The sequence below is a fragment of the Acromyrmex echinatior genome, chromosome 11 (genome assembly GCF_024713525.1).
Source record: "Acromyrmex echinatior isolate Ae372 chromosome 11, ASM2471352v2, whole genome shotgun sequence".
Classification (NCBI taxonomy): Eukaryota; Metazoa; Arthropoda; class Insecta; order Hymenoptera; family Formicidae; genus Acromyrmex; species Acromyrmex echinatior.
This window is the reverse complement of record NC_141862.1, coordinates 9564347-9577072: the sequence shown is the minus strand read 5'-3', so window position 1 is coordinate 9577072 and position 12726 is coordinate 9564347. Positions and strand designations below refer to the sequence as shown.

At 36.9% G+C, this 12726-nt stretch overlaps 1 protein-coding gene across 1 annotated transcript; it reads left to right on the top strand.

Moving 5' to 3' along the window:
• The first annotated feature begins 6002 nt into the window (after window positions 1-6002).
• Window positions 6003-10914, top strand: fd102C (forkhead domain 102C). The gene has a single exon (XM_011060285.2). It carries the CDS (start codon window positions 7278-7280, stop codon window positions 8529-8531), a length of 1254 nt encoding a protein of 417 aa, XP_011058587.1. The 5' UTR covers window positions 6003-7277; the 3' UTR covers window positions 8532-10914.
• Window positions 10915-12726: the final 1812 nt, after the last annotated feature.

The following is a 12726-nucleotide window of genomic DNA, read 5'->3' as shown; positions in this document are numbered from 1 at the left end:
GCCCTTTCTCTTGCGCCGCGGCAGAGAATTTAATAGATACACGCGCGACTCCGTAATGGCTGGCAGCCCCGGAAGTGTTTGCCAAGTTTGCGCTATTTGCTAAACGGCTCGCTCGTAGGAATAGTTAACGATCGTACGAATTGTACATACCCGATGAGCGATATATATTCCACCATCGCATTTCAATATTTCTAGTTTACTGAGACAATAGAGTTTTGTTAACGTTCTTGTTACCCGATCATCAGTTCTATTTAAAGTTTTAAAATACCTGTTCAACTATATTCTTGTCATATATAGAGATTTTTATCAGAAAATAAAGTTACGTATATATATTATACATGTATAATAAATATTAATATAAATAAAAATTTAAAAAGTATAATATATAATAAATAAATATTAGTACACTTAAATACTCAATTTATATACACATTATAATATTAGTAATATTCAATAATAATATTTAATAATGTAAGAGAATGTTACTTAAAATTGTTTTTAATTGGGACGAACTAATACAAATGTATTTATCTATCTAAAATTTAGTGATACATTGGATTGAATTCTAGAGAGATATCGAGATCTGATTTGTTCAATCGGTCGTTCCAAGCATAAATATATACACAGGCAGGAGTTTGGAAACCGATTAGCAGTGTATTCCGAAGCATCAAAATCATCGGATACCTCGTGCCGTGTTCCAACGCGAAACTCCGAACAGGCTTCGAACTTGCCGGTCGCTTTCTACCGCGACATTTATTAACTTTGCCAACAGGGAAACTGCTGTGAGTTTCCGTTGGATTACACGGCGAATTAGGCAAGCCGGGATTAGCGTTACCTAATTTTCGCGTAGTTTCTATTCCTCTGATATACGAAACAGAAAATACGAAAAATCGATTGTTAAATTTCGAAAGGATTCTTAACAGCATCTTTTTCTAACAGATATATAACTGATTGTGAGTAAAACAGAAAGCTAAGATTTCAATGATATCGAAAATTTATAATCAATATACTAATCCGCTATCCTACTGATAATCGATATATTCTTTTTACTAATTGTAGTAAATATAGTAATAACTTTACTGTAGATATAATAGCGTAGATACTCTCATTCAATACATTATTTTTAGCAAATTCAATATAGACAAGGTATTAAAAATCTACAATATATACTCGCTCGATACATTTCTTTTGCCATATTCAATATATGGTACTGAAAATCTATAACTGGATCAATACTTCTATTCAATGCCGATCCACATATTGGGTTAGTACTATAACATTGTTTTTTTAATGCTGATCCTCTACAGAGCCAGAATCGAAATTCGAAACCCATTTTTTGGTACAAGATTGTTACCTCGCCAGTATTCAATAGTATTGGTCTATAAATATATAAAATTTCTATTTGGACAATTATATGTATATGAAATACAGAAAATTATTTTTATTACATATTATTTATATTAATTTCATGAGAGAGTAAAAGATTAGATATTTACAACACTATGTGATCTTTCTTTTCTTTTTTATTTATTTATTGTATGTATCACGTCTTGGATTTCTTCGCTTCTTTGTTAAATTATACTTTCTAATCTGTCACGGGAATTCGCACTATTTTGAAACGAAGAAACGCAATGCGTAACGATTGCGCAAACAGAGGTTTGCTAGCTCCAATTTTTGACAGGATAGAGAGGATCGAGGAAGATGTCTTCGGATGTGAGGACGCGGAGGGAAATCGGAGAAGCTGTCAACGGAGCGCCATGCATCTGCCACTTACCCGCGCCACCGCCCTCGATTGCGGATCTCGGGGTGTACCTTTTTTCCCACAATGACGCACCACTTCGTCACAATTATCGCCATTATTCAGGCGCGAGGAGAGTGAGAGAGAGAGAGAGAGAGAGAGAGAGAGAGAGAGAGAGAGAGAGAGAGAGAGAGTATTTTAACGCGCAAGCCGCACGTACAATGGCCCAATATATCTGTACACCGTATCGACTGCATCTTCACACAGACACCATCACCTATGGACGTGACCCGGGGTCGTTGCGGCCACCACTCGAAATCGATCGATTCTTCCCTCGATCGTTCGTTTTATTGTGTTTTGACAGCGATGGCGAGCTCTGGTTTCGCGCAACCACCTTCGATCGGCTTTTAACATCTCGCGCAGTCGTAGCCGTTCGCTGAGAGATTGATCTTATCTTTCGACGCTCGGAATTTGTGCCCCGGCACGAATTCGAGAGCATCTTACTCCGCCACCCGCCGACGTCGCTACTCATTGCCTTCCCTTTTGGCTTCTTCGGTTTCCTTTTGGTAGCACAACGATCGTATCTGATCGGACCGGATATAAAGTTACGTGCTCGTTCTCCGGGTCCTGTTTCGCGCAAGCACAAATACGGTTCCTGGTTATTTCGAGGAGGATCCTCCTTTGAAAGGCAACGTTTTATCGCGCCTATCTACACGCGATTTTCACTGTTGCCGATAATGCAATGCCCCGGCTACGTAGATCCGGGTGGTCCATCGTGGCGCGAAAAAGCGCGCAAAGTGGATTATACGGGAAAATTGCATCTTTTTACATGACGCGATATTCGCGCAAATTTGCCGTTAAATGCGGCTCTAAGAGCCGTACTTACGTTCAAAACGTTCTCCGTTGAATTTATTTATTTACGCGCACGCGCAATTGCTTAGAAACAAATACGTATAATTAGCATAATTATTTCTATGTAAATAGAATTATACACGATACATATATATATATATATATATGATACATATAAGATATTCTTTTTTTTTCTCGATTAGAACTTTAAATATTATATTAATTCTTGTATATTAAATTTAATACGCTACTCTAATAATTTTACGTTAGTGCACTTTTAATACAAACTGAAGCTGAGAGATACTTTTCTTGTAAAAAATATGATGTGTTATAATTGTATAAATTAATAATATAACTCTAAGTTGTTGAAAAAATTTTTGATAATTAAAGGAATGTATTATTTTTTTAAGTTAGTTTTCTACACAATTCATATAACCTCCTTCCCTCAATAAAATAAATTTTAAAGATATAAAGATACAAAAGATATAATTCGAAAAAATATTGTAATTAAAATTCAAAGAAAATTTTAAAGAATTCCGCATTAATTATGTGGAAAATCGAGTTCTGGTGAAATAAATTAGTTTTTACATATAATGTAGCTTATAATCTAATTAAGTAAGAGAAATCTTATTTTCGATCAAAGAGGATCTCACAATGCTTAAATATTTCGAAAATCCAAGCTAAGGCAGTATTATATTTTTCGCAATAAATTATTCACAGTTTTTAAGATTTTTTATTAAATATTAAAGATTGAAAGATTAAAACTATTGAAAGACTGAAAAAGATTTCGATGCGCGATTTGCAGATTGTATAATATATAAATTAACACTATAAATATTTAAGCACTAAGGATTCTCTTTGACCAAAAATAATATTTCTTTTAATTAAATTTATTCTCATCGATTCAATTTCTTATTATAGTATAGATTACTATGTGATGAACAAAAGTTATCTTAGACACAAGTTTAACAATTAATAGATAATTTTTTACTATAGTGTATCAAAAGTGCTTTGCGAGCACAAATTTTATACTTTTGATACACCACAGCTTAAAAACTATCCCGTATCAAGTCCTGCAGTGTCTATACATCTTTTGTTCATCACATCATAAGTGAAAACATATTTATAGTGAAAACTAATTTATTTCACTGGAATCCAATTTTCTATATAATTATAATACGAAGTCCTTTCTGTAGTTGTATACGTTGTGACTGCTAACGAAATACAATTTTCTGTCAGGTTTCCGACGATAAAACTACAATAATACACGTCATCTCCCAACGTAAAAGCCGTACAATTGTGTCTGTACTGAGGACTCGAGCGTGTGCATTCGCTGGTAGACAACGCGATATCGTTATCTGCAGCCGTTGCACGTACTACCGGGATCTACCGGGTAGTGTAACTCCACCAATGGAACGTTTACATACTGCGCCGATACGCAACATTGTATTTCCGTTGCTAGCAGCGAGGTTTGGGCATACATAACAGAATCGCGAATAACTGCAACGGGAAATAGCAGGACGAGGAAGGGAAAAGGGGATCAGATACTGGTTGCGAATTCGGGGAGGAGAGGGAATGGTGGACTGTTATTTGCAACGAGACGCAACAATTGCAATCCGAGCCGATCACGCGCACGTCGCGCGTCCCCCGTACTCGGTTGAAGTAAACGCCATATTGCTGTGTCGGCCCACCCCGCGTTACCCCTCGTGCTTCCTGCACGATTGAAAATAATGTTTTTGTGCAAGCCGAAACGGCAGATATGAAACCAGCATGGCGGATGCTTACAAATAGTTGCGGGGCGGTGACTACGTATAACGGGGCAACCCGGGTGCCTTTATCGCGCCTTTGTCCGCGAATCGCGCCACGCGGGCCGAAAGGATTCTTTGACGGGCAAGAGCGAGTGAGGGTCGTGGATCTAAAAACGGAGGGGCGCCAACGGAAGTCTCCGATCCACCCGTTCTTTTTCTCCCTTGTACTCTCTACGCGACATCTTTGAAGTGATAGAGATCCGATTTCAGATCGTTGAAAAATTTAATTGTGCATTGGAAAAAATTACTATATTTTATTAAATATTTGTTTAAATAGCATTAACGAAATATTTACTTGCATAGTAAACATTTATTTAAAATAAAAAAAAATTATAGTTAAAAATTAAATAAATATTATACTTAAATAAAATAAATAAATAAATGTTTACATTTAGTTAATATTTCGTTAATATTATTCGAACAAATGTTAAATAAAATTCAGTAAACTTTTTTTCACTGTGGATAGTTTAAATCAACGAATAAATTTGCACGGTTATGTCGAAACATTTATTTCATTAACTAGTTGATTTATTTTTAGTTTTTAGATTCAGATTTAGATTTTCAGGCAGTGTTATTACTGATGTCAATCCTTTTGATTGTGCAATTTCGTGTATTGCGTCTTATTCTACTACTGTTATTTTTATTTATGTTACTAAACATTAATAAAGTTGTCATTATGATTATTATTAGTTTGTACATTAAATATTCATTGATTTAGGAATTATTTTAACATTTATCCAAATATTTCAAAATAAAAAATCTAAGATTGGATCAAAAATCCATAACTTCGCAATGAATGTAAAAGTCAACCATCTTAAATCACAATGACTTCTTAAAAAACTTATGTAACTTGTTAATTTATCATTAACACGAGTTGAATATTATAGCTACTCATCTGTAATTATAGATAAATGAGTTATTCTACAATAACATTAATTTTTTCATATATAAATTTCGACTTTGACTAATAATAATCGTTTCAATTATAATGTTAAAGATTAAACTTAAAGCAATTCGCAGAAATGTGATTGCGAAAATTCTTTATTATATTAAACAATTAGATATGCATTTTTTATAATAATTGCATGATGTACATGCATAAGATATCAAATATACTTTAATTTATTTTCTTCATTAAAAAATTTTTAAATAAAGTAATATATACATTCATTTAATGAGGAAAAAAAATATAGAATGTAAGACTACAAATAATATAATTATTAATTATAATAAGCCGAATTCACAGTTTTGAATACACAGTGACCATATGTCATATATTTAATTCAAATATTTCTAAATATATATATAATATCTATACAGTGAATGTATTCGTGCAGGAGAGATTTATAAAAGAACGTTATATGTAAAAATAAATTACATGGAAAATAAAATATTAATTAATAATTTATTAATAATAAGTACGTTCTGTCCTAACATAAACAAAAAATTTCGCGATAATTGTATTCATGTTTTTTGAAACTAAATTTCTCGATTGTATTTTATTTTATTATTATTCTTTTTATTTGTGCGCCTAAATAATACAATTTTTCATTTTTGTTTATTTTATAAAAATTAAGATAATATATTTTAATTATTATTTAAATTATTTGATTAAGATAGTAGATTAAGATTATTTTAATTATTTTTATTTTTAGGTAAAACAACTTCAAAAAATACATCTATTTTATTTTTTGCTAATAAATTGGTAATTAATATATTTATTTTCTGATCCCCCATAAAGTCTTTTTTAAAAGATGTATTCTCTGTAGACGAATATTTTTGGCACTCACTGTATAAGTCCAAGGATACATTAGATACATTACTTGAAATCTTTATCGTAAATCAAAATCACAATCCGCACAAGCATTAGAATCATAGATAAGACCACTCAATCTCGAAAGACTGTTGCAATCTTCGTGGATTCCATGACGACGAAGCTCACGGAGCAGCACGCACAAAGCAAAAGAAAGAGAGTGATAGAGAGACAGAGAAAGCGGATGCCATTTCCGAAACTCACGGTACAGCACGCGCTCTGAAAACGGGAAACACGCATCGATCGTCTCTCAACTCCCCGGTCCAGGATCGGCTATGATATCGAGCTATGTTAGGCCACGTAGAGATAAGAGAGCGGCGACGTGGTGCGGCAACGACGGCCACACCATCATCAAGGCCGTCACCATCTCCACTACCACCATCGGTGGCCAGATTACGCCGGCCAGGATCAATATCGCAACGTCGTAGGCGTGACGATCGGTGGTGGGTTCCATTTTCGTCCGACCCTCCGCTCTTCCATTGGACGACGTTCCGATATTCAGGTTCTCTCTGCCGCACCGGGCCCCGCGCAGGATCTCGTCGACCAGATACACTCGCTAGTCCCCACTCCATGTCGAATGTCGAGTGTTCCCCGTATGATGGGCGGTCTCCGTTTACGCGACCGCGCACTACGCGGAACGAAAAACTCGTCCGCTAGGCAGTCACACTCCGCCGAGGATCGTAAATCATGAGCAGTCCACTGCTCGGTACGCATCGTGACAAACAGGGTGAAAACTGTCGGAAAACAGGGACTGCCGCGATTGTCGGCGGCGCGACGTCGCCATCCCCGGAGCGATAATTTACGACTCCGACATTAGGAGTCCCGCGCGTATCGGGACGGTATCAGGTGGAGAATACAGTGCGTGGGAAAGTGCTCGGATTGCGATTTTCTCCGATATATATACATATATATATATATGTCGGTTCTCCAATCCAACAATTCCATGACCACGTAGTCCAACGCGGAAAACCGTCGCTGACCGCGATCGCGACGAATCTCCTCCGTGGAGAGGACGATCAGTGGTGTCGGCCAGGATCAAGTATCGGTGTCGAGTCGGCTGATCATCATGTGTAGCAACGAGAGTCCGCCGCCAGCGAAGGAGCCATTGGCCGTTGGCTTGGGTAATCCGATGGCCAGCTTTCTCCCGGGTCTTGAGCATTATCGGCTGCACTTGTACCATTACGCGATGGCGGAACGATTGCGGCTGGCGCAGCAGATACAGCATCCCGGTGTAGCTCATCCACCTTCGGGGGCGCCGACGGCTCATCTGGGTATAGGCCCGGGATTCCCGGCGCCACTGCCGTTGTATCCGGCGGCTGCCGCGGCGGCTGGTTACCCTGGTCGATTGGCACTGTCTATGGCACTGTTGCATCCGCATCACCAACGGATACCAGAGGAGCCCAAACCCCAGCACAGTTATATTGGCTTGATCGCCATGGCGATACTGTCATCGCCGGAGAAGAAGCTCGTGCTATCCGACATCTACCAGCATATCCTTGAACACTACCCTTATTTCCGCACCCGTGGGCCTGGTTGGCGTAACTCTATCCGGCACAATCTCTCGCTGAACGATTGTTTTGTTAAGTCTGGCAGAAGCGCCAATGGCAAGGGTCACTACTGGGCGATCCATCCAGCGAACCTGGAGGATTTCCGGCGCGGTGACTTCCGTCGGCGCAAAGCCCAACGGAAAGTACGACGGCACATGGGCCTAGCGGTGGACGAGGAACCAGATAGTCCAAGTCCACCGCCTTTACCCGCTACTCCACCGCCTCCGACGGCCCTTGGTCCTTCGGTAGCCTCGCAACAGATATCCGCGTTGTGGGCGCCACATCATCATCATCATCAACAGCAGCAACAGCAACAGCAACAACAACAAAGTCCTTTCCAGAGTCAGTCCCTTCGACAATCGTCTTTCCAGCCGAGGAAGCGACAGTTCGACGTGGCGTCTCTCTTGGCACCAGACGATCAGCAGCAGATCGAGGCGGATGTTCTCGGGCCGGTCAAGTCGCGCAGGTTCAGCTGCAGCGAGGATGAACTGCACGATTTGCCGGAGGCCGATCAGGACGACGAGGACGTCGATGTCGATGTAGTCGCTGACGCGAACGCTTTACCGTCGCCAAGCACGCCGCCGTCGGCCAGTCCGGATATGCCCAAAGTCGTGTCTCCGGCCGCTCATTGGAATCATCAGAGTGTACAAAGCAGCGGTCAACAGCAGCAACAACAGCAGCAGCAACAGCTGTCGGCTGTACACCTTCATAATCATCTGCATGTCAGGAACTACTACATCCCAGCTAACTCCGCCGGCGGGTCCAGCGTCTAATGGAGGGCTCGGAAGAAGCCGGTCGGTTCGCGCGACAGGTAGCTGCTCGTGTTTGTCGAGTGTCCACGATCCCTCTTTCTTTTTTACCGCGTGATTTCGAAAACTTCTCGGATATTTCACATAACATACCTCCAACTCGTATCACGTTGTTTTTAAAAGCAAAATTACTTGCCAGAAACAACTACTTTTCAATACAAATCTCGTTAATCTAACGTTATTAAGTAAACAAATGAGAGTCTTTTTAATGAGAGAAGCTAAATAAATATCAGGGGAAAATGCGATATAAATGATAAAATCATGTTTTCAAATTGAGCTTTAACACAATTCTAACTAAGAATTGCAAAGATACACAACATTAAAAAGTGAAAAATTGCCGAATAGAATTGTTTCATTTAATAAATAAATAAATAAATAAGTGTTAACAAATTAACAAATGATGTGTTTACTTTAAGTTGGAAAGAATTTGTCATTGATTTGTAAAATGATACGATAAAAGTGAGATATCCTGTACGCAAAGATCTGAGGATGATAGTGACTTAAATAACAACGATTGAATCGTGGGGACATCATTTAGACAATTATAATGGAGAACTGTTACACTTTTTATTATTTTTATATTATTATTATATGTTGTTACATATATTTATGTGATTATATATTTATATACCATTTATATATATATATATTAATTATCGAAGTTGTGCGCGTATTACAAGTGCATTTAAGTTCATATCATTCTCAGCGCTCTATATTTTCAGAAACACCAAGAAAGATCGTCTGAAAGATTCGTTAGACATTTCCAATTGTCCCTTTAAGGTTTATATTGTGTGTCCGAGTATGAATGTGGCGTGCGTGAAAAATACGCGTAAAGTGATCTCCGAAATAAACGAAATATTATTGGGTATTGTGACTACGCAAGAAACAGATCAATCTATTGCCGATTATATTTCTAGTAATCACATGGGAATCACATTCTCGCGTGTTATTCGTGCCGTGGTAAAACAAAATCGAGATAAAACGTTTTAAAGACATTTTTGGAAGAACCGTTTAAAAGACGTTTAGTGTCCTGACTTAGATTTTGTATTTTCTGGATCCTTAAATTCAATTATTTTACGTTATTAATGGAAACTTCACTGCGTGAAGTTTCGATCCATTTATCGTTTTGTCGGAACTTCAACAAGAAGAAACGAGATAAAACATAATAAAAGGAGAATCGTGTCTTCTAGATCACAAAATGACGATCAAAATTCTAAGTAAAATTTTGAAAAATTTCTATCGAATTTTGAATGAAAATATTTAGGCAATATAAATGTTCAATAAGGCCATGAAAGTCTTGCAAAGTATCTCAGGAATATTTTAATTTTTTAGGCGTATTTTAAATTGCGAATTTTTGTGTCGTTTGGATACGAAATTAAGTATCTCATTTTCCTCCTGATTAATAAATGGAAATTCTCGTGTAATTAACAGCTAGCTTCTTGTCGACGGACAACCGACCTCTTTCATCGAGCATGAAGAATAATTCAAATTCGGCAATTCGAACGAAGCAAGCTCTGGCTATGCTCGGAGAACTTATACGTGTATTATATAGATAGATGTCTAAGAAAAAAAATTATGTATAAATTGGAGTTCGACGGTGGAATCTATAAAAGCATATGACGATTATAAATCATCGCATGATGATCGGTAATTCAACGCGATCCGTTTATTTTAAAAATAAAACGTAAATATAACATATGTATACTTAAAGTTAATACGCTTATCTAATATACTACAGTAGAGAATCATAAGTTGAGAAAAAGTATAAGACGGATCTTTTCAACGCCGACATCTCCCGATATAATTCGTTCCATTTTTTTAGATGAACAGCTCACGTTAATGTTGAAAGATTCTACCGGCGAATTTAGGATTTTTTGTAAATATATACGAAGACGCGGCCCGGTTGCCCGGAAAAGGCAGCACAGAAACTGATGTACGCGGGGCATTACGTCAGACTGATTGCGATCTCCGCTTGTTTATAGTGTAATATAAAAGTCGTTTAGGGTTTAACATAGCGCATCCCCATTGTATAATCCACATTGGTAGATACGATAAAACGAAGATATATATATATTCTGTACAAACCCGAGTACTCCATCCCCACACACCGGTCCACCACCCTTGTATGTATGTATGTATATGTATCGATGTATACGTACCTGTGCGTATAAAATTCAGATACGCGAATCCGGATGTGCGATCGAGACGATCGCGTTACCGATGTCGCACCCGATGAGAAACGCAAGACCATTTTTTCACAGTTACCTCGTAAGCATACGCCGACGGCCTCTCTCTCTGTTACTATCTCGATGCAACTGAACTTTAATAAAGTTTCTGTTCCCACGAATATTTATCCGGTCTCTTTGCTAATTGACCTGACTCCTTTAAGAAAGAATGAAAATAATAATTGCATGACATGCATTTTTATCGAGATAACAAAGCACCACGCATTATTACCGGTATAATGGCTTTACCTGTTCGCCGAACAATCTTAAATTAATTGTCTCTTGCCTTATTGAAAAGTCAGATATAAACACGTTTCTTTGTAATTGATTTAATTTGTTGTTATAGCAGTTCTATCGGGCTAATTTCTCTTTCGGCAATTCTTCTTCAAGATTTTTAATCTAAAACTTGTATAATTCTTATTTTTTTATAAATATATTTTTACATTTATATTTATTCCTTGACTCCTTATTTTTATATTTTTATATCCTTATTTTTTCATCTCTATATTCCTTAATCTTGAAGAGATCTTCCGCTGAATTTTCTTCAAGTCTAATTGATGATAATTATCGAGGAACGACTCTTTTGATTTGAAATATTTGTGTTTGTTTAAAAAAAATGATACTCGAGTTGACAGAAACATTCTTTCTCTGCAAAGAGTATCTGACGCGCAAAGAGTATCTGAGAAATCTGTTTGTCGTGATGACCAGACTTGGCTATTAGTTAATGTACATAAGTCACAAGAGCGTTTGTTATACGCTGACCGCTTGTGAAAAAAATTTGTGTCCATTCTCGCGAAAAGACGAGTGCATTCCTCGCATCCATTATCGTGATTGTGCTATTAACCAATCGCGAAAGACGCGATTAACCAGGAAGAAAATTAATTTATAAGAGTAATTAAGAGGTTCACTAATTAAGATGTTCAGAAAAAAGATAAAGAAACGTAACATGTGTGTAATATATTGATCGATAATTTTCCTAATGTTGACATTAATACGTAACAATACGCAGCAATATTCTGTTACATAAGATTTTTTTCAAATAATTGCACATCAGTTAGATATCACTATTGCCGCAAACTTTCCATTTAGAAACATGCGCTTAAGAGGAAAGTATACAGAATATTCCTCGAAGAATTGCGTTTTTACCGAGTGCCTTGTGTCGTTGCAAAAAAAATATTACTATCAGCTGAAAATGTAAAAATCAAAACAATTATACAAGGAAAAAATACTGCGCAGAGAGATTCGAGCTGATTGACCAGCGATGATATAAATTTGCTGATAGTCTTTCATGTTTTCTGTAAAATCATTTCCACTCGCGATTGTGCCGAACGATCGCATCGCATAGCCTGTCTGTGGATAGATATGTATATACTATGGTCAGTTATCTGTTCGAATGTACGAGGATAAAAATTGCTTTACCAAACATTAGCATACAAAGATGACAGGTGAATAGCAATATTTCAAATCTGGTTCCTTCTGGTGACAGCACATTTAACTAATGTCGAAGCTAACAATCGCTGCAACACGTAAACGTATCTAGCAATGATAACGTCCTGCAACGCGATTTCGAATGACATGAGGAATAACCTCGAGCTAAAAATATACAAAATTTAGAATATATTTAGAACGATATATATTAAAATCTATATATAAAAATATATCAATGACGCATTTGAATATTCAATGCATTGAAAAATATTATTGTAATGGCAAAATCCTTGTGATAAAGAAGTACCAAACTTCCCTTTAGTCTAATATTTCTCAAAAATATGTTTCTCAAAAATATTTTTTATTCTAATACCTGCTTAGAATATATTTTTTATGAAGCACAAAATTTTTATATAGTTATGATTATATAAATCTTTACAATTTTAAAGTGCACGCATTTTAGAAATCATAAAATTATAAATCTATGCAAATTAGCTACGCATTTA